At 39.0% G+C, this 23764-nt stretch overlaps 1 protein-coding gene across 2 annotated transcripts in view; it reads left to right on the top strand.

The window, feature by feature from the left end:
* Positions 1 to 23257, top strand: part of LOC126100466 (uncharacterized) — a 217128-nt gene extending 193871 nt beyond the window's left edge. For both annotated transcript variants that reach the window (XM_049911074.1, XM_049911073.1), the window contains exons 12-13: positions 4523 to 4664; positions 20887 to 23257. In XM_049911074.1, coding sequence (XP_049767031.1) covers positions 4523 to 4664; positions 20887 to 21093 — 349 coding nt within the window. In that variant the 3' untranslated portion in view covers positions 21094 to 23257. The remainder of the gene's footprint in view (positions 1 to 4522; positions 4665 to 20886) is intronic.
* The last annotated feature ends 507 nt before the right edge of the window (positions 23258 to 23764 follow it).

Genomic DNA, 23764 nt, shown 5'->3' with positions numbered 1-23764 from the left:
TCCAAACACATATTTTTAATCTGGCATTAAGTGCAGTGTCCTTCAGAGCTAACAAACACAGAAAACACACACACACGCCTACCTGATAAATGACACGATCGCTTTCCTAGTGGCCACAGATGCGACTGAAAAAGCATGTGCTGGGAGGGTGCAGAGGGCAGGGCTTGCACTTATGTCTTCCACAGGCGTGCAGGCCATGTGTCAAGGTTCAGAATGTTTAGTAGCTATGGTGGTCAGTGGAATAATACTGTGGAAGAGGTGGAAAGGATTGTGAGTAGCATGTTCCTCATTCCCAGGCACGATGATAAATATTTGAAGTCTTGCCAAATGATGTAGTTAAGTAGTTCCAGTCTGGGGTGATATAAGGAAAGGAGGGGTGGTGTGGGTGCTCCTTGGCAATTGGTTCATGGGTGTGATTGGAGAGTAAGGGGCATGTGTGGATAGGATGTAGGAGATATGTCTGGATCAGTTTCTGAATCGCTGGTTTTTTTTTTTTACCCGTTTTGATCTGATGAGCTGCAGCTTACAGCACCAGACCTGAAGACGATCTGCTAGTCTCATCAAAACTGGTCATCATTATTTAAAAAAAGAAATAGGGACCCGAATGGTGTTTTTCATTCATTATACCAATGGAGATCAGTTTCTTGGGGCAAACCATACAACTATATGATCTGTATGCCTGTGTGCGAAGGTCTTGGTTAAGACCTTCAGCATACTAGGCAAGAGATTGCTTATTACTGCGGATTTCCTGTCAGCAGGTGGCCAGACCGTAAGGGAGAGTCTTTTTAGTGTGGAAGATGGCGGGTATTGAAAGGGCGGTATTTTCGTTGTTTAGGCTTGATGTGGACAGGTATCTTTAAGGAAGCACCAGAGAAGGTCAACATCCAGTAAGGGGGCACACTGGGCTGAGGAGGAATTGCTGTAGATCAGAGAGAATGTGTGGAGACTGTGCCATAATGAGGAAAAAGTGTCAGACATTGGATCTGAACCACATAATTCTGTTATACACTCCTGGAAATTGAAATAAGAACACCGTGAATTCATTGTCCCAGGAAGGGGAAACTTTATTGACACATTCCTGGGGTCAGATACATCACATGATCACACTGACAGAACCACAGGCACATAGACACAGGCAACAGAGCATGCACAATGTCGGCACTAGTACAGTGTATATCTACCTTTCGCAGCAATGCAGGCTGCTATTCTCCCATGGAGACGATCATAGAGATGCTGGATGTAGTCCTGTGGAACGGCTTGCAATGCCATTTCCACCTGGCGCCTCAGTTGGACCAGCGTTCGTGCTGGACGTGCAGACCGCGTGAGACGACGCTTCATCCAGTCCCAAACATGCTCAATGGGGGACAGATCCGGAGATCTTGCTGGCCAGGGTAGTTGACTTACACCTTCTAGAGCACGTTGGGTGGCACGGGATACATGCGGACGTGCATTGTCCTGTTGGAACAGCAAGTTCCCTTGCCAGTCTAGGAATGGTAGAACGATGGGTTCGATGACGGTTTGGATGTACCGTGCACTATTCAGTGTCCCCTCGACGATCACCAGTGGTGTACGGCCAGTGTAGGAGATCGCTCCCCACACCATGATGCCGGGTGTTGGCCCTGTGTGCCTCGGTCGTATGCAGTCCTGATTGTGGCGCTCACCTGCACGGCGCCAAACACGCATACGACCATCATTGGCACCAAGGCAGAAGCGACTCTCATCGCTGAAGACGACACGTCTCCATTCGTCCCTCCATTCACGCCTGTCGCGACACCACCGGAGGCGGGCTGCACGATGTTGGGGCGTGAGCGGAAGACGGCCTAACGGTGTGCGGGACCGTAGCCCAGCTTCATGGAGACGGTTGCGAATGGTCCTCGCCGATACCCCAGGAGCAACAGTGTCCCTAATTTGCTGGGAAGTGGCGGTGCGGTCCCCTACGGCACTGCGTAGGATCCTACGGTCTTGGCGTGCATCCGTGCGTCGCTGCAGTCCGGTCCCAGGTCGACGGGCACGTGCACCTTCCGCCGACCACTGGCGACAACATCGATGTACTGTGGAGACCTCACGCCCCACGTGTTGAGCAATTCGGCGGTACGTCCACCCGGCCTCCCGCACGCCCACTATACGCCCTCGCTCAAAGTCCGTCAACTGCACATACGGTTCACGTCCACGCTGTCGCGGCATGCTACCAGTGTTAAAGACTGCGATGGAGCTCCGTATGCCACGGCAAATTGGCTGACACTGATGGCGGCGGTGCACAAATGCTGCGCAGCTAGCGCCATTCGACGGCCAACACCGCAGTTCCTGGTGTGTCCGCTGTGCCGTGCGTGTGATCATTGCTTGTACAGCCCTCTCGCAGTGTCCAGAGCAAGTATGGTGGGTCTGACACACCGGTGTCAATGTGTTCTTTTTTCCATTTCCAGGAGTGTATATTCTGCTATTATGTGGCAGAAAAAGCAAGGAAAATATAAGAAGCAGGCTAGCTCAGGCAAACGGATAAGTTCTCACCAAAACAGGAATTTGTCAACCACAGGTCTTATGCTGAGAAAGAGATTTCTAAGAATATTCGTCTGAACCACAGCATTGCATTGAAGTGAATTGTGGAAGGTAGAAAAACTGAAAAGAAGAATATGAAGCATTTGACAATGTGATATTGCAGAAGATTATTGAAAAGTGAAGTAATAAGATAAGAAATGAGGTTCTCTGCAGAATCAGTAAGGCAAGGAATACACAAGAAACACAAACTAAAAGAAAGGAGAGGAAGACTGTGTGTGTTGAGACATCTGGGATATCATTCATCATATGGGGCAAAAGGAGAGGGCAAAAATTGTAAGGTAAGACAAACTGGAATACATACAATAAATAATTTAATATGTTGGGTGTACATGCTACTCTTAGATGAAGAGATTGCGACAAGAGAGGAAGTTATGGTGGGCTCGATCAAACCATTTAGAGGGAAGAGAAGTCGCAGCATATCACAGTGGAGTGAACATTCACTGTTGGAGTCTGATTCAATGTTCAGAATGTAATGTTATCATTGAAGCAAAACTCATTTTTTGTAATATACAAAGCATATCTTTTTCTCAAGACAAAAGTGTCAAATTTTTACAAGAAATCCTCACTGCTATCTGATATAATTGGACTAGGTTCAAAACTAGTCACGGCAAAATGAATCATTCATTCAACAAATGTAGCTAGCTGCAATTTTCTTCTTCAGAGATATTTCCAAAAATAGCTTCCTAATATTTTTCAGTAAACATTTCCTCACCCGTGTGCATCACAGGATGAAAATCATGAGCTATGAAATACACAAATAACATGAACGCATCAGTATGTTTAATTACTGGAATCCTACTTCACCAATTTTTGTGGATAAGTTAATTTTTTAGTCACAAATACAGGGTGTTACAAAAAGGTACGGCCAAACTTTCAGAAAACATTCCTCACGCACAAAGAAAGAAAATATGTTATGTGGACATGTGTCTGGAAACGCTTACTTTCCATGTTAGAGATCATTTTATTACTTCTCTTCAAATCACATTAATCATGGAATGGAAACACACAGCAACAGAACGTACCAGCGTGACTTCAAACACTTTGTTACAGGAAATGTTCAAAATGTCCTCCGTTAGCGAGGATACATGCATCCACCCTCCGTCGCATGGAATCCCTGATGCGCTGATGCAGCCCTGGAGAATGGCGTATTGTATCACAGCCGTCCACAATACGAGCACGAAGAGTCTCTACATTTGGTACCAGGGTTGCGTAGACAAGAGCTTTCAAATGCCCCCATAAATGAAAGTCAAGCGGGTTGAGGTCAGGAGAGCGTGGAGGCCATGGAATTGGTCCGCCTCTACCAATCCATCGGTCACTGAATCTGTTGTTGAGAAGCGTACGAACACTTTGACTGAAATGTGCAGGAGCTCCATCGTGCATGAACCACATGCTGTGTCGTACTTGTAAAGGCACACATTCTAGCAGCACAGGTAGAGTATCCCGTATGAAATCATGATAACGTGCTCCATTGAGCGTAGGTGGAAGAACATGGGGCCCAATCAAGACATCACCAACAATGCTTGCCCAAACGTTCACAGAAAATCTGTGTTGATGACATGATTGCACAATTGCGTGCAGATTATCGTCAGCCCACACATGTTGATTGTGAAAATTTACAATTTGATCACGTTGTACAGTACATACTGACGAAACTAAAATGAGCTCTAACATGGAAATTAAGCGTTTCCGGACACATGTCCACATAACATCTTTTCTTTATTTGTGTGTGAGGAATGTTTCCTGAAAGTTTGGCCATACCTTTTTGTAACACCCTGTATAAGATTTCCTGTAAGATTTCAAGTGAATACACTTTCAGCAAAAGGAAATTTACAGCTATTCATTACAGTTGTACTGTGTATGAAAACAGCCTGATTTTGTGGCAAACACAATTGCCTGTTTGAATAATTCTGTTTGTTATCTGGATTCTGTTGTCTGTTTGTATTATCTATTATTTTCCCTGTTACAGGGATGTGCAGTTACTCTCCAGTCATGCTTATGTGACAGACAGGCCAGGGACTTTGGGTGTCCATGTTGGAATGTCACAGTTGGTGGCTAACATGCTAGAATCCCTTCTGCTTCTGTGGCGACTACACACACCAGTAGATCAAGTGAGTATTTATTTTTCTACATGTATCACAGTGTGTCTCCACTTAGCATATACCTTGACCCAGGATGCATATTATTATTTAATAGGAAACACTGTAGCCAACAGTTTCATTGTTGTATCGTAGCCAACATAGATAGCAAAAAAAATAAAATCAAAGGCCATACAAGATGGCTGTAGCCTAGCCATCACTGGTGCATGACTGTCCCCCTTGGCATTCCCAAGCTGATGTTGAAGTTGGTATCAAAAATTTATTTGAATATTAATTTTAGGCTTTATATATTTAAAAAAAAATTAGAGAAAATCTACTTTCCTAGCTGTAGTATATGCCAAATCCTTGACAGTGTATTAATTTCAATTCAGTTTAAAGGTAGTAGTATGGTATTCTGCCTTACAGCAGGTCTTGTCATGGGTTAAGCCTCTTCCACTTTTGTCTGTCCATAGCCAGTCTTTTCATTTCTGAAGATTTGTCTCCTTTTATGTTGTCCAGCATTTGATATCTTCTTTTTTCTCTTCCCCTCTTTCCTCCACCATTCCTTCTATTCCTTCCTTCAATAGACAGTCCCTCCTCAAACAATGTCCAATCCAGTTCCATTTTCTCTTTCTGATAACTTTCAGCATGTTTCTTTCTTCTCCAACTCTTCTTAATACTTCTCCATTCCTTATTCAGTCTTCCCATTTCACTCTTTCCATTCTTCTACATATCCACATCTCTAGTGCCTCCAATCTTCTTTCCTCTTCCTTCCACAATGGCCAGGTCTCCGCACCATATAGTGCAACACTCCAGATGTAACATTTGGCAGGTCTTTTCCTCAGATCTTTGTTTAGTGGTCCTCAAAGTAATTTGTTTCCTCTTGAATCCTTCTTTTGCCATTGCAATACTTTTCCTAATTTGTGTTGAGCAATACATATCATCCATTACTACACTTCCCAAGTAATTGAAGTTATTCACTTGCTATATTTCCTCTCCCCCTATTTTCATACTGCATTTTCTCCCCTTTCCTCCAATTACCATGATTTTCATCTTCTTCTTGTTAATCATCATTCCATATTCTTCCAATTTTGTTTTTAGATCATCTAACATTTGTTCCATCTCTCTTGCACTCTCTGCCATCACAACCATGTCATCTACAAATCTTATGCACTCTACTCTCCGACTCCCTATACAAGCTCCTCTCCTTCCATCAAAACTTTCACTAATAATTTCCTCCAGATATATATTGAACAGCATTTGGGATAAACAACCTTGTCTTACACCACTTCCCAGTTCTATTTCTTCACTCATCACACCTCCTATTCTTACTCTCGCTCTGTGGTTCAAATATAAATTTCTAATTTTAGCCGTCTATCCCAGTCAACTCATGTTTCCTTTGGATTTCCATCAGTCTGTCCCATCTGACACAGTCAAAAGCCTTTTCTAGATCAATGAACACAACATACACCTTCCTTTTCTTCTCCATATATCTCTCCTAACGGCATCTAGTTCCCACTCCTCGCCTGAAACCAAATTGTTCATCTCCTATTACACAATTCAGCTTTCCATATAGCCTTCTGTTGAGCGTCCTCAGCAAGATTTTGGCTGCATGCTGTATCAGGCTCGCTGTTCTATGTTCCTCACACTTCTTGCTGTTCTTTTTCTTTTCTGAAGATGTTATTCACGAAGTTCAGTAGGTTGTCACCTGTTTGAAATGGATCTGCTATTCATGTTTATGTGGAAAATAAAATGTATAATGTTGTGGTTGGCAGGAGAGCCAACACCGTGTTACTAGAGGAGGCTGAAAGGCATGCGATTTAGCTCACGCAGGCTGGCGTGAGGTCTGGAACAGGACAAGGAAATTAGAATTTAGAAACAACGGGCGTAGCTGGTGGAATACTTAACTTTAATCCATTAATGATGAACGTCGTTCTTGATGGTACATAGTTCACAATATCAATAGTAACTGATAATGGCGCCTTGCTAGGTCGTAGCAAATGACATAGCTGAAGGCTATGCTAAACTATCTTCTCGGCAAATGAACCATCGCTAGCAAAGTCGGCTGTACAACTGGGGCGAGTGCTAGGAAGTCTCTCTAGACCTGCCGTGTGGCGGCATTCGATCTGCAATCACTGATAGTGGCGACACACGGGTTCGACGTATACTAACGGACCGCGGCCAATTTAAAGGCTACCACCTAGCAAGTGTGGTGTCTGGCGGTGACACCACACATAACATAGTACCTTTGAGTATGAATTAATAATTGCCTTAGTGATGGTTCTTGTGACTCAGCCTGTGGTGGCATAATGACTTGTTTCACCTTAGTGCCAAGATGACACCTTCGGAGGAAATTGAGTGAGAGTCTCTAGTTCAACATATTTCAGAGTGCAAAGCAGGCAGAACTGAGCTTATTGGGTAACATAGCCATATGCTGATGCCACCTCAGTTTATTATCCATCTAGATACCCTGGAACTCCACAAATGGAGCCTCATCACTACTTCTGGAACGCAGTTTATTGATGTGGAATGGCACAATTTGGATTTTTTTCAGTATTAAGGGTTGTGTAAATGTGGCACACCTGTTGCACTTCCACATAGGGCTATCTTTGATGGACATACTGTGGAAATGGATATTTAGAAACACCCAGTCTCATTAAACCCAAATTGCCACTCTTTAGCAACTGAGAAGTAATTATTATACAAATTGCAGAAACAAGACAAAAGTACCTCAGAATTATAGTGGTATATGTTGTTGATATGGAAATAAAATAGTTTCAAAAATAATAATGTGTCAAAGCTTGCCAATTGTATAATACATAACTACTCTGATAGAAAATTGGATTGAGTAAATACAGATCCAGCATAGACAACATTTTTCATGAGACAGTACCATGAAGTACTTGAAGTACAACAAAGAAATGCATTTGCTGCTTACTTTTGATATGAAAGCATGTGACGATGTTGACAAGAAAGGAATAATGTAACATGTTTGACAGAAAAGGAATACCACAATGTATAATAAAAATAATTGAATGTATTGCATTGAGTTATTGGCAGATTAATTTAAACAGGACAGAAAGGACAAATTTAAGATAATGTCCATAAGAAATTGAAAGGACTTAATAGTAACTGATTACAAAATTAGCAGTAAACTTCTGGAATCTTTCTGAAGGAAAGGAAAGAAGATTTAAGTGTTTAATGTCATATCGATGATAAGGTCATTAGAGATTAGGGATTTGATCCAGCATCCTCCTGAATACAAGCTCAATGTTTTAAATGCTGTGGGAGGATCCTAGAAAAAAAGTTGCAGGTATGAACACTTACAGAGTGCTGGTGCATCCAATTCTAGACTAATGTTCTAACAAGAGTCCCTACATTGTAGCAGATATGGAAGCTAATTAGCAAAAACTTCAGCTATGGAGGATGGTGCACTACACCCTGGCTCCGTTTCCATGGGGCACCAGTGCACTATAGTGCATTTAAAATTAGTTGCAACTTTTGACATTTGGCTGCTGGGAGGGGGACGTTACAACATTCCCACAACAGCAAGTAGGCTTTCCCTACCACACTGCCAGCAGTTCTGCCGGTAAAGTGCCGTGTTGCCACACCATGAATAAACAGTACCACATGGTGTCATGCATTAGATGCATCAAGGTTCATCAGCTCTCGTTCTAAAGTCATATTTTCTGGCATTGAAGTATTCTGTAGCCATCAGGTATTGTGAACAAGTGTTTTGTGTTGGCATTGCATTAATAACAACAGTGTAGCACATCTGAATACGAGATTTGCAGTGAAAAGTATCATCGAAGAACACATTCACTGACTGGGGCTGCAAAACATTCCTTGGAATTCGACAATAGTGATGGATGAAACACCTTACCAATTTGTTGATATGTAAAGCTCCAACAGTGCAGTGCAGGAAAGTGGATATTTTGCTCTAGGTATAAAGAACTCTTCTAGGTATAAAGAACTCTTCCATGAGATAAAGTTGAATCTATCATGTATAAAACGAACTTAATGGAGCTTGTACTGCTGTACAAACCAAAAATTCATGCTACCAGGTCGATGAACAGGCTAATGGCAAAGGGCATAGTTAATCAGACTTCATCCCTATCAAGTTCATTTAAATGTGACTGAGAGTATATGGACCTAGGTGAAAAGTAATGTGGCAAAAAATGACAAGAAGTTTATGATCACTGAGGCTGAAATACTGACAAAAGCAACTGCTGCAAATGTTTCATCGCAGGAATGATCTTTGTTGAGTTGTCAGCCTTACAAACAAAGAAGGTAGTTGAGGAGACATTGATTCATGAAGGACTGCGACGAATTTTGATAAATACTTAACTTCTCTTGTCGCCATATTAAAATCTGTTTCTTTTGTCAAATCACAGTAGAGTTTAGAAATATTTGTCTCACTAAGACTCACATGCAGTTGAAATTGCGATAGAATCCAGAAATTGTGTATTATTAAACTAACAACTGAGTTCAAGTCAGATCAACAGTTTATGAAATAGTCCATTCTCAGTATAAAAGTAAAAGTATAACTTCTTTGCTTATATTGTTACAAAACCCACGGTAGTTCTTGTTTCACCAGCTATCTATGGCCCTCAGTAGTTACATTATTTCATTGAAAAAATCTGTAGTTGCTTGAATATTTTGGTACATATGGATGTTTCGCACATTAATCATATGGCAACACTCTCATCTTTACGCAATATCATTTGCCAAAATCTTGTTTCGTATCTCAAAGCATTTATAAGATACAAGGAATTTATGAATATTTCATTATAGCTTTTTACACTGACACACGAGTTCGTGACCGAGCACTTTACAGATATGCCATTTTCTTGAGATGGGGAACAGACAGTGATATCGTTCCAAGTTTAAAGAATAATGCAATATATTATCTACATTTAATACGCAGCATCATGTAACCTAACATGCACCAAACACAAATTCATAGCAGCACCTATTTTTGACAGCAAACTATGAATTGCTTGCAGTAGTTTACCTACTACTAAATATCACCATAACTATGACTATTTATGAAATTATAGGCGATTCATCATGAAGTTGATGAATTGAAATAAGATGTGCTAGAATGGGAGTTTATTACTGAAGAATGAGAGTTTTTTACCGAATGGTTTCTTTAAAATCGTTTGAGAAAGATCACAGATTGGCTGGCTTGTATGGCTTGCTGTTCATGCAGTCAAGTGAGCCTGCCAGGTTCCATGCCAAGGGCATTATACTGTGGTCACCAGCTGACATGCCCAGCATGTGCTGACAACTGTGCTTTCCTCCACTCACTCAGTACTGAACTGTAAAAGTTGTAAATTATTTGAAATGAACTATAAGCTAATTATTAATTTGCATGCAAAGCTACTATATTACTAATTTATTTTGCATATGAACATGAGAAACAGATCTGTTTTATTTGAGTGACAGGCTTGTAAACACTTGGGACTCACATATTTAATTGGATACTCCTTTCAGTAATTTTGATGCTGGAAATATCTTCTGTACTCAATATAGCCTGCAGTTTTTGAGGAGTGGTAGGAAGTGACGTTAGGACAGACCAGTCGATGGCCAGAGAGGTAATTTCGGTGTCTCCTATTGCCAGTACTGTGACTTGTTTGTAGGTGATGGAGTGAAAATGCCACTCACACTTACCAGTGGTAAAGAACAAACTTGTCTCTCATGTGCTAGGCTCAATTTAATGTTTCGAACTTTTAAATGAAAACCATGCAGCTTTCTCGTATCTACAAAACTTAAGTAACTGGAAAAAAGTTCAGAATAACAGAAGAGGCTCTGCTTAAATTTACAAAATAAATTTAACAACAGCTTAAACTCTGATAATATCAAAGCAATCTCTTTAATGAAGCGGAGCTTGCGCCAACATTTCATGATAGTTGCACAGCTCCATATTCATACTGAATTTTTAATTGTAAAGCAATCTAATTTCACTATTTTCCAATTTATCGACAGCACATAGAATTTACCTAATATTACCTGTAGCTCACTGTGAATGATCAGTTTCTAAACTAAAAATAAAAAGCATTTCATATCACCATTTTCACAAAGCAGGCTCACCAATTTACCTTTATCATTTAACATTATATTGAAACTTATAATTTCAAAGATATTGCAGATGCTAAAGCTTAGAAATTACACTTTCCTTAAATATTTTTGGCATTTTTAAAATGGCCGACGAATTGTATGTTCTAGTTTTGAATGTGAGATGATAAATAAAGAGTCTACTAAATATGTTTTTGTCTAAACCCAAAAACAGAACTAATATACAAATAAAATTTGATTATTAGAGCTTGATTAGCTCGTCAACCTAACTTCATTATCAGCTGGGGGTGCCAAAGCAGTGCTCACACCCTGGAGACAAACTAGGGGTAGTTATGATAGACTCACTTCCGTAACAAAGATTGCTGCAGGGCTTTGCTATTGCATTGCCATCAAAGCTAGTTGTATGAAAAGGAAATTTCACTCAAAAGGACTATAATTATAAAGAGAGCAAGAACAGCTAGCAAGCACTTACCTTTAGGAAGTGAAATTCCAGTGCTGCCAATAGACAGTTAAAAATAAAAAACTGATTGTAGCTTTTGGAACCATTAGTTCCTACCTCCTCAAGAAAAGAGTGATATGTATGGTATAGCAGCAGCAAGAGATACTCAATACCTTCACTGTTCAATTGCAGTGGTAATGTTAACCCTTTCAAGACGGACTTTTTAAATTTTATATAGAAACTTCTTCTTTTGACCACATAGTGTTTTATTAGTCTTGATAATATTACGAATACGTTTTTGTCAATTCTGAACTCTCTTCCTGCAATTAGGCTCTGGGACACTGGTGTCCCACTAGGCTTACTGAGTGGGACAAACGTTATCCCACCAGTACCAAACAGCAATAGCGGTTACTGCAAGATATGTAGAAAACAAGATGTATACAATCAGTTTTTTATTACACTAGTTAGTAACAATTTGTAGAACACATTCACTATCAAAGAATTACACATGCCTGATTTATTATAATTACATATGATTTGTTGCAAAGCACTTTTTGCATCATGGATGCTGGCACATTTTACAGATAGTTTATGTTCTTGGTTCCTTGTTGTTGGTGGAACACAAAACACACCTCCTTCTTGTAGATCCTTCTTCAGGGAGGTGTAGCCGTACATTGTGCATAACTCTTGCTCTCTTAGAAGGGCGCCTAGTTGAGGATTTCAACTGTACCTTGTCAGTCTTTTGTCCCTTGGCAATCATCTGCTCTGCTAGTTTGACTAGAAAATGTTTTAGTGGCAATGTCTTGTGTTGAATTTCCTTTTGTAAAATTCAGGCCTTTACAACACTAGTTAGCAACAGTTTGTAGAACCCTTTCTTCCACCATTTATCAGATTTTCTGTCTAAATCATACTGTGTAGTCATCTGATCAGCCAAGTCCACGCCACCCGTATAGTCGTTATAAGTTTTCAGTGCCACTGGACATTCTACAACCAATTTAGATTCATCTTTTGCTTTTCTATTCACTGTTCATACATCATTAGAATGACAGTTACTGACCAACATTACTTCTTTGGTGTCCTGCCATTTACACCACAACGTACCAGACTAATTGCAAAGGAACTCACATTCCCCCTGAGCAAGTTTCTTTGTTGACTTTGGCACATTTTTCCTGTTACCCATACATGTACCAACAGCTGCATACAGCAAGGTATCCATCAAACGAATTGATGTAAAAAAATCTATCAAATGAGAACATTACATTAGTGTCTCTAATTGTTTTTGAGAGCTGCAGAACTACACACTCACCCAATGTTCCATCCAGATTATTTGCATCCTTTCCACAGTATATGTTGAAGTCATATGTGTAGCCTGTTACAGAATCATGCCTCATCCATATCTTTATCCCACGCTTCACTGGCTTCATAGGAAGGTATTGTTTCAAGGCTGCCCTTCCTTTGAACTTTACCATAGACTCGTCAATGCTTTGTGCTGTACTTTCCGACCTCGCTTTATGAAAAGTGTTTTTCAGACAAGCGACTATTGGCTCTAGGTAGTAAAGCTTACCAGCTGTGTCTGGTTTCTCAGGGAAGTTGAAGTACAGTTTAGAAAGTAACACTTTACACCTATCTCTGGAAATTGCTCTTTTTATAGCAACATTTCCCATTGAAGTATTGCGTGACCAATAGTCCGAAAATGAGGGCACTCTACTGTAACACATTACAAGCATAACACCAAGAAAGAACCTAATTTCTCTCAAGGATCTGTGCTCTGAACTATGGTTTTCTTCATCATTTTTAGTCTCTGATTCGAACACTGAGAGATAAATATAAAAAGACTGGGAGGAAATATTTTCTCAAAGACGTCTAGTTCTGAAGCACTCCTATCTCATTTTGCTAATACAACTGGAATTACCATGTTTGGCATAGTCTTTCGAGGTCTGAACATGGCATCTACCTTTGACCACAACACTACATTGTTAGTTGAACCTCCGATGTACGAAACCTCATTGTTGTCTTGGTCACTGTCATCAGAATCACTCGTGTTAGAAACACTGTTATCATGTGATTTAGAACTGCAAGAGAAGTCAGGATCATCAATACAGTCATCATTGTCTTCATCAAGCCACTGCAAGATACGTTTATCCATATCGGAAACCATCCTTGATTCAGTCCTGCGTCAGTGTTTCTGAAATAATAAATAATATAAAAACTATTAGAGTGTGTTTCGTTATATTGATTATATATATTATATTATATTATATATTATTATATTATCAGATTTTCTGTCTAAATCATACTGTGTACTCATCTGATCAGCCAAGTCCACGCCACCCGTATAGTCGTTATAAGATTTCAGTGCCACTGGACATTCTACAACCAATTTAGATCCATCTTTTGCTTTTCTGTTCACTGTTCATACATCATTAGAATGACAGTTACTGACCAACATTACTTCTTTGGTGTCCTGCCATTTACACCACAACGTACCAGACTAATTGCAAAGGAACTCACATTCCCCCTGAGCAAGTTTCTTTGTTGACTTTGGCACATTTTTCCTGTTACCCATACATGTACCAACAGAAGGGTTGTAGAAATGATCCACAGAACTACCATCCAGTATCTTGTACATCAGTTTGTTGTAAAATCTTAGAACATATTCTGAGTTCAAAAACAAAGAGGTATCTCAAAGATGGCAACCAGGATGGATTCCGAAAACATCAATCAAGTGAAACCCAACTCTTTTCTGATGTGACATACTGAAAGCTTTGGATCTAGGCAGGCAGATAGATGCAGTATCTCTTGATTTACGAAAAGCATTTGACTCAATATCACACCTACACTTATTGTCAAAAATACGATCATATGGTGTATCAAGTGAAATTTGTGACTGGATTGATGACTTTTTAGTAGGGAGGTCACAGCAACTTATCTTGGATGGAGAGTCATTGTCTGATGTAGAAGTAACTTCAGGTGTGTCGAGACCCTTGCTGTTTATGTTCTATATTAATGACCTTGCAGACAATATTAATAGTAATAACAGGCTTTTGCAGATAATGCAATTATCTTTAATGAAGTACTATCCAAAAGAAGCTGCTTAAATATTCAACCAGATCTTGATAAGATTTCAAAGTGGTGCAAAGGTTTGCAACTTGCTTTAAATGTTCAAAAATGTAAAATTGTACACTCCATAAAATGAAAAAACATGGTATCCCTATGACTATAATATCAGTGAGTCACCATTGGAATAGGCCAACTCAAACAAATACTGGGTGTAACAGTTTGTAGGGATGTGAAGTGGATTGATCTCACAGGCTCAGTCATAGGTAAAGCAGGTGATAAGACATCAGTTTATGGGTAGAATTTGGGGAAGTGTAATCAGTCTTTGAAGGAGATCACTAACAAATCACTCATGTGACTGGTTCTAGAATATTGCTCATATGTTTGAGACACATACCAAATAGGATAACAGGAGATATTGAATGTATACAGAGAAGGGCAATGTGAATGGTTACCAGTTTGTTTGATCTATTAATGCTGTCACAAAGATACTGAACTGATAGTCTCTTTGAAGATAGACAAACTATCTTGAGAAAATCTACTAACAAAGTTTCAAGCAGCAGTTTCAAATTATAACTAGGAATAAACTACAACTTCCTACATATCACTTGCATAAGGATCAAAGATAAGCTTAGAATAATTACAGTATATGCACAGAGGCTTTCAGACAATCATTCTTTTCTTGCTCCGTATGTGAATGGAATGGGAAGAAACCATATAGTTGGTACAATAAGGCGTACCCTCTGCCATGCACTTCATAGTGGTTTGCAGAGTATAGATGTAGGTGCAGATGTATATGCAGATGTAAGTAATACTCAGCTCTTCTGTCTTTGCCTTCCTACACCAACATGCTAAACTAAGCAGTGTGATGTATTGACCAGGTATCTTTCCTAAGAGTCATCACACACATTTTGCCTGATGTATCAGCATATCTTTAACATTTCATTTTAGTTGTGTATAGATTATGTCAAACCAATGAAAAACTACTGATCATGTGTTTTTTGGGTGACCAACATCAAATGAAAAAGTCAGTTTGCATATCTTTACTAACATAATGTTTTTTTAAGTGGAATTTTCTCCTTCCTCAACTTGCTCTGTCTTGTTGACTGGTGAGTGCTGCACTGTCTACATGCTATTGCCATGCAGCAGTGCTAGTTGGGTGCTGCTGGACCATGCTTAGTCTTCATACTGTAGAATAAAATACTGCACAAAACTAATTTGGGACCAGTATGCACAAACAGGCACGCAAAATACCAGTTCGGAAAATTTGTTGTTTGTAACAAGAAACAAACTGACATTTTCTGTCAGTGGTGAGCTTTACATGAAATATATAATGAGCAGTATTTGATGTGCTGTTTCCATCTTGCTAAAATGGCATATCTGTGAAAAACCAGAAAGTGTGTCAAGTTATTGTCCCCTAAAACTATTCTCTCCCAAGCATAGATATTAGTTTTTGGATTTTAACCGTATTTTATGCTAGCATTTTACAGTATTCTTTCTTAGTTGTAGATCTGAGATTCTGTTCAGGTACACTCTCATCAGATGTGAGTTTTGAGCGTAACATTCCAAATGTGAAACATCTTGTTCGCTGTTTCTAAAACTAAAGCTGTATGAAACTTAGTTGCTTCTATGCTTTATTATGAGTTGAAATGTATTGTACAGATGAATCTCTTAATTTTGAAACTACATAGAAGCCCAGTATACTGAGATTGTTAGGAGGCATGCTTTACCCCTGAGTGATATCGTGACCACTGTATCAAGAGCGAGCTACGGCATGACAAGCAGTGCATGGAAAGTTTGGAAGAGCACTTAATGCAATGTTACGTGTACAATGTATAGCACAGTATTTAAATTTAAAGAACATTAGAGGCAAAATATTTAGAAACCTTACAAAATATAGCAATTAGATAAACTCCACTCAAATGAGATAATTGATACCATGATACAGTGGCTGAATTAAGGTCGTCATGTTTTTAGGCAAAACAGATTTTTCCATTTTCTGACCACAAGTAACAACAGGTGGATGAGATGAACAGTGATAAAAAATTTGCTGAGCTTCTTCTTTCATGTTAAATGTCACAGGTGATTTCTCACTGATGGAACAAACTCTTCTTGAAACCACTGTATTAAGATGTCACATGTCATCCAAGTGTTTTTTGAATGTAAGTGAACTTCATTGAAAAGTCATGGTTCACATGCATGAAACACTCAAGTTTTTTCTTTTGCCTTGGCTTCAGCTTATGGCTACCTGATTTATCTGTGGTATAGGGAAGGGTAATTCTGTTAGTATTCAGTTTGAAACCCAACTTATTTCCTGAAATTTGTACATAAAGACTTCTAGTTGGAAGTAGTCCACAATAAAGAGTTTTCTAATGATAATTTTACTCTTGACAATTATTTAAATTTTTATCTGCCATTACGAGGTGCATTCAAGTTCTAAGGCCTCCGATTTTTTTTCTCCAGACTGGAAAGAGATAGAAACATGCGCATTGTTTTAAAATAAGGCCGCGTTCATTGTCAATACGTCCCAGAGATGGCAGCACCATACGGCAGATGGAATTTTACCGCCAGCGGTGAGAATGAAAACTGTTTTAAATACTTAAAATTGCGACGTTTTCCTTACTTGAACAGTGTGCAATCATTCGTTTTCTGAATTTGCGTGGTGTGAAACCAATTTAAATTCATCGACAGTTGAAGGAGACATGTGGTGATGGAGTTATGGATGTGTCGAAAGTGCGTTCGTGGGTGCGACAGTTTAATGAAGGCAGAACATCGTGTGACAACAAACCGAAACAACCTCGGGCTCGCACAAGCCGGTCTGACGACATGATCGAGAAAGTGGAGAGAATTGTTTTGGGGGATCGCCGAATGACTGTTGAACAGATCGCCTCCAGAGTTGGCATTTCTGTGGCTTCTGTGCACACAATCCTGCATGACGACCTGAAAATGCGAAAAGTGTCATCCAGGTGGGTGCCACGAATGGTGACGGACGACCACATGGCTGCCCGTGTGGCATGTTACCAAGCAATGTTGACACGCAATGACAGCATGAATGGGACTTTCTTTTCGTCGATTGTGACAATGGATGAGACGTGGATGCCATTTTTCAATCCAGAAACAAAGCGCCAATCAGCTCAATTGAAGCACACAGATTCACCGCCACCAAAAAAATTTCGGGTAACTGCCAGAGCTGAAAAAATGATGGTGTCCATGTTCTGGGACGGTGAGGGCGTAATCCTTACCCATTGCGTTCCAAAGGGCACTACGGTAACAGGTGCATCCTACGAAAATGTTTTGAAGAACAAATTCCTTCCTGCACTGCAACAAAAACGTCCGGGAAGGGCTGCGCGTGTGCTGTATCACCAAGACAACGCACCCGCACATCGAGCTAACATTACGCAACAGTTTCTTCGTGATAACAACTATGAAGTGATTCCTCATGCTCCCTACTCACCTGACCTGGCTCCTAGTGACTTTTGGCTTTTTCCAACAATGAAAGACACTCTCCGTGGCCGCACATTCACCAGCCGTGCTGCCTCAGCGATTTTCCAGTGGTCAAAACAGACTCCTAAAGAAGCCTTCGCCGCTGCCATGGAATCATGGCATCAGCGTTGTGAAAAATGTGTACATCTGCAGGGTGATTATGTCGAGAAGTAACACCAGTTTCATCGATTTCGGGTGAGTAGTTAATTAGAAAAAAAATCGGAGGCCTTAGAACTTGAATGCACCTCATACTTCATGTAAAATTTCAGGAAACTGTTAAGAAGATTCACCATTGCTTCTATGCTTTTTTGGCTAATTCCATGGTGATATTTCCACCAGGAAAACCATCTGTTGGAAGCATTGTCATCATAGTTGCCATGTAAATCAAAGTTCAGTTTTGCAGCTTGAGCTTTAATAATTGGCCCGAAAAGTGATACACCGTGAGTTTGCTTTATTGAAAACTATCTATAAGTACATTTGTAATATGATTGGGTTTATATCTCATTTTTAGTGTTATCATTCTTCTCCTTTTGAATGACCAACAACTCTAAGACACTTCTCTTCCTATCCAACGTCACCATCTTTTCTTTGTTCTGTCCATTCCCACACCAGTTTGAAATTTGATTACAAAAGTTTTAAGGGTCCCCCCCCCCCCCCAGTCCCCTGATTGTTTCATCAGATACACCATATTGACATGCTAAACTTGCTTTTGTATTGCCCTCTCCACAAGCGGCATAACCTCTCACGTGAAATGCTTTCCATTTTGTTCACACCATAACAGGTGCACAGAAATGTGGATTCTGAATTAATAAAGCGTGATGCAACTTAACAGTCATACTAATTTCAATTAGTGTCTAGACTTTTTATAGTCACTTTGTTGATTGCATCAAACTATTAACTTTGAGATGTGTATTCAGTTTTCTGTTGAGTGACAGTCGTGATATAATGATAATAACACAAACTTAAGATTGTTTAATTACTCCTGTCCCTTTTGGTTATTGCTTTCAGAGCTTGAAGGTTGCTACTACAGAAAGACTACATGCAGACTGCAATAGGATTTACACTGCATTATATCTGAACCTGCAATATATCGAGCTTCTACTGTGGTAGTTTAGATACAGTTATGTTGTGTGGTTGAAAATAGTTACAGAATTTAAAATAGCTATGTAGGATTATTTTCATGTTTTTTCCTTAGTCTGTTATATTCATGCTAGAAATTACTATTTACAGAAATTTATTGATGGTGTCAGTTATTCCAAACAAGTGTGTTGAAATAATGTAATCGGATAGATAAAACGAAATCGACTCACTAAGTGGCAGCAGGAAAATGTGCATAAAAGAAGGTTATACTCATGCAAGCTTTTGGAGCCAGTGGATCGTTCTTCTGGCAGAAGGGTTGAAGGGGAAGAAAGAGAGATGAAGGAAAAGGACTGGAGAGGTTTAACGAAAGGGGTAGATCTCAGCGGAGTCACCCCAAACTGCAGGGAAGGAAAGACTGATTGTTGGGGACTGCGCCAGAGGAGATTTGGAACACTGAGAGCTTAAAGGTGGATGACAAGGTAATATGCAAGACAGAGGTTACTGCTAAAACATTGTTCGTGTGTTAATAAGAGTGAAAGGCTATGTGCATTGTATGTAACAGAGGTGAAAGGGGAACAGCGAAAAAAAGACAGGTCAGAAAATGAAAGGTGTAGAAAACTAAAATGTAGTGAAGAAAGGAGTAGTTACCGTGAAGAAATGCTGAGATGGAAGAAATTAATGTAAATTAAGGCCTCGTGGGTGGCAACTGCTGAGGACTTATTGTAGTAGTTCCCACGTGTGAAGTTCTGAGAAACTGGTATTAGGGGAAGAAAGTAGATGGCACGTGTGGTGAAACAGGCACTGAAGTCAAGTTGTAGAGCATGCTCTGCAACAGGATATTGTGTGTTGCCTGTATACACCCTCTGTCTGTGGCCATTCACTCTAATTGATAACTTGGTGGTAGTCATGGCAATGTAAAAGGCCAAACAGTGTTTACATAACAGCTGATACGACACATTGTTTACTAAAATCATGTGCTGAAGTGAGTTCCATTCTGTGTGAGATTTTGCCCACCATACCTAGAATAGCTTTTCATCACCCCCCCAATCTCTGCAACATCCTTACCAGTCCCTATGTTCCTTCTGCACCCATCTCCCTATATATAGTATGGTAGCCCTGTGACTGCCCCTGCTGCAAGACTTGCCCTATGCACCTTACTACCACCACCTATACCAGCCTTGAAACTGGCGAAACATATACTATCAAAGTTAGATCCACCTGTGAAACAACACACTTCAGCCTGTTACATCATCTTGGCTACCACCAAGTTACCAGTCAAGATGAATGGGCATAGGCAGAAGGTGTATACCAGCGACACACAATATCCTGTTGCAGAGCATGCTCTACTACATGACAGTCATACCTCAGTGCCTGTTTCGTCATATACACCATCTGGATTCTTCTCCCAAACACCAGTTTATCAGGTGGCATACAACATGTGTTTCTCAGAACTAGCACTACAACATGTCCTTGGTTCATGCTACCCACCTGTCCTTAATTTACGTTAATTTCTTCCATCACAGCATTTTTTCACAGCAACTACTCCTTTCTTCACTCCATTTTAGTTTTCTACATCTTTCATTTTCTGACCTGTCTATTTTTCCTGTCCCCCCCCCCCCCCACCTCTGTTACATAAAATGTACTTAGCTTTTCACTCTTATTAACTTGTGCACAATGTCTTAGCAGTAATCTCCATCTTGCATATTACTCTGTCATCCATCTTTAAGCTCACAGGTTTTCAAATCTCGTCCAATGCAGTCCCCAACAATCAGTCATTCCTTCGTATCCCGTCTGGTAAGTCTCCCCTGGCCTGCAGTTCAGTCCTTTTCCTTCACCCCCTTCAACCCTTCTGCCAGTAGAAGTAGTCACTGTCTTCGAAAGCTTGCACAAGTGTGACCTTCTTTTATGTGTGTTCTCCTGCCATCGCTTGGCGAGTAGATTTTTTTTTTATCTATCCAATTACAGTATATTGTTAAAAATTGATTATTTACATTGTTACATTAGAGAACTGTGTTGCTTTCTCAATATCGTGTATAACTTGTATTTTGTGTTAACATTCCTTCCTTTTTATCATCACTTACAGTATGTGTTAATACCTTTTATGTGATTTTGTGACAGTGCCTCAAACACGTGGAATCAAAACTGCGAGAACTCTACCTTCGAAGTCAGGCAGTGGCTGAAATGCTGCTCTCTGTGGACTTCTGTGACGTGGCAACGCTGACATCAGCTCTAGGATTAGAAGCAAATGACATTCCACTACTTTTGGCTGTTGCTTCAACACACAGCCCACAAGTCACACAACGTTACGGTGTTAGCTTTAGGTGATGAATTAGTTAAGAAATTTTCTAGGAACTTTCATATGCAGCTCTAAGTGTGGTGGTAGACGTATCACAAGAAACAATCAGGTCATGTGTCCTATCTACACAAACTGGTGTTTCGCAAGAGATTTTGCACACAGCATGACAAAATTTTTGTACTTCGATAAAATGAGACAGACAGACTCATTTGAAATGGACATGGTAACAGTTTTTTGCTTTTGTGGAAAGCTTAAATGCATTCCAGTTCCATCCTCACCCAGGTGATAAATTTATAAAACAAACCCTTTAATTCAGTAAAAATGTAAATGTCTTTTGTGTATTAGTATTCACAAGGCACTTCTTAAGAGAGAAGCAGAGACCTGAACAGTATTCTTAGTTGTGAAATATATAACCCTACTTACTAGCACAAGAAATAATGAATTCAAATTACACTTTTATATGTAATTAAAAACTGAGTAGGATACCAGATCAATGTTGTGTTTCAGGGTTGTGATATATTCCACTTAGACAAGGAGACTATAGACCTCCAATGAAAATCAAATGGAAAAATGTTGTTAAAATGTTTGTAAATAATTTGTCTAAAATTGTGTAGAACTTTGTTTCGTGTAAATAATTCATTTGAATGTGTTCATACAAAGGGAACTTTTTCCAGGTATTGTACTTAAAATCAATGTCTACAATTTGACTGTTTCCTAAAATGGGAACTGAAGTTACCTAGGATTCAAGCTTATGTTCCTGTTAATGATAAGTTTGCAGTAGTGCTGCCTGTCTTTTTAGACTGTATTGAATTCTTAACTAAAATTTTGTTACTTCACTTACCTGTTACCAGATAATGATTTCAAAATCATTGAAATGAGAACCTGTACCTGCTTAAAAGGTATTCTAAAGCATTCACACCTTTATTTTTGTGCTTTTTCAGTTTGTAAAACACACAGTATATCCACATTTCAGCAACTTCCAAAAACAGTATATTAATCCATATCATGCATATGTAGCTCACTGTTTACAGGAATTTTCAAACCAACACTGCCATTTGTGCAAGCCCATATCCCCCATTTTTCTGTGATTTTCTGGTTAGTAAAGTCCCTTTATATTACTGAGGTATTTTGTACCACGCAATGCTCGTTGTATTTGTTTGTTTATTTATTTTTATTTATTTATTTATTTAATTATTTATTAGTTATTTATTGAATTATTTTCTCTATGTAATGTCCTAATAAACACGCAACTTATTTTCTGATGTAACATATGCATCAAAAGTCATTCATAGGGAAGTTTCACTTTACGTTAAAGTTACACCTGTATGTGCAAGTAAAAGTAATTTTTTTGTTATTTAATGGAAGATACCATTGCACAAAATTCACATTCTAAGTAACTCATTAGTACATCATATTGAGAGAAAGGTGTCTTCTTTAGGTCCTGTCAATTATATAGTCCCTGTTTGATTACAGTATCATTACTGTGAGCTGTTTGTAATGTATATTAAATAATAATGCAAGATATCTCACTTGATCTTACATTCCAACATTAAAAATGTATCTTGACATATGATGATCTTTTTAAACCAATCACTTGAAATAATCATTAATAAATGCACAGTTACCCATTGTTACATCATTATTTAAAAGTTTTCTGCAACCATTTTCACATAGTGCTAGAATGCTCCTTGATTCATTTCTGCATTTAGAATAGTAATATAGTCATGTAATCTGCTCATGTCAAAGAATTTACATTCAGCAGAGAGACAACAAGAAGGCAAGGCAGTTCTAAGCAGTTTTCAAATAACATGCTCTATAAATTGATAAAACTTTTCATATGTGATTGTCGTCGCCTGTTAGATATTTTGAAAAACGAAAGCATATTTGTACCATCAGTTGTAAATTTTACATTTATTCTCTACTGGTTTCTGTTATTACAACCATATTCACACAATGTACAGTTTTTCTCCTGTGAAGATGGTCATAATTAACTGAAACCAGTAGAGAATAAAAATACAACTATAGAGCTGATGCTTTTTTCAAAATGATGTATATTGACCACAATATAAAATAGCTTCATTAATGATACCAGAGTGGCAACATGGTTTGTATTAAGTTTCAGCAACACTAAGATTTTTGTTTAAGGGAATAATATAAGTAAGCCAAATAATGAAATAAGGAGATGTGGACAAGCCAAACCCAAATATGAAAAATACAGTGAATCTTAAAATTATGAAATGCAATTTAATATAGAAATTTTAAGTTACATTCTTGCAGAGTTCCTTTGGAAAAAGGTAAGCTAATGTCTTTATATACTCATTGACTACAAGTCAAAATATGACATGTTATATAAAATCTGGACAGTACAATATAATTTACAGAGGAACATTTTAGGTTGTTCAGAATTTCTGCTTCTAAGGCAAAGCAATTGAAATTTTTAGTTTGCAGGTTCTGACTAATTTACATGTATAAAAATATTCTTTACAACTTATAAGCATAGGCTGCTGCATCTCTACAGTTAGCATACCACTTCATATTTTTCTACCTGTAGAGAACAGTTGCCAATTTTTGTGCTCGATGTAAATCTCGGCAGCAACTAAATCAATATTTGTGCTGATTACATCATAGTACTAAGTCATATGTGAAAATACGTAAGTTATAAACATAATAAGCACACCAGACAAACAATTACTTAATCCT

Source organism: Schistocerca cancellata, chromosome 9 (genome assembly GCF_023864275.1).
Source record: "Schistocerca cancellata isolate TAMUIC-IGC-003103 chromosome 9, iqSchCanc2.1, whole genome shotgun sequence".
Classification (NCBI taxonomy): domain Eukaryota; kingdom Metazoa; phylum Arthropoda; class Insecta; order Orthoptera; family Acrididae; genus Schistocerca; species Schistocerca cancellata.
This window is presented reverse-complemented; position numbering and strand designations above follow the sequence as displayed.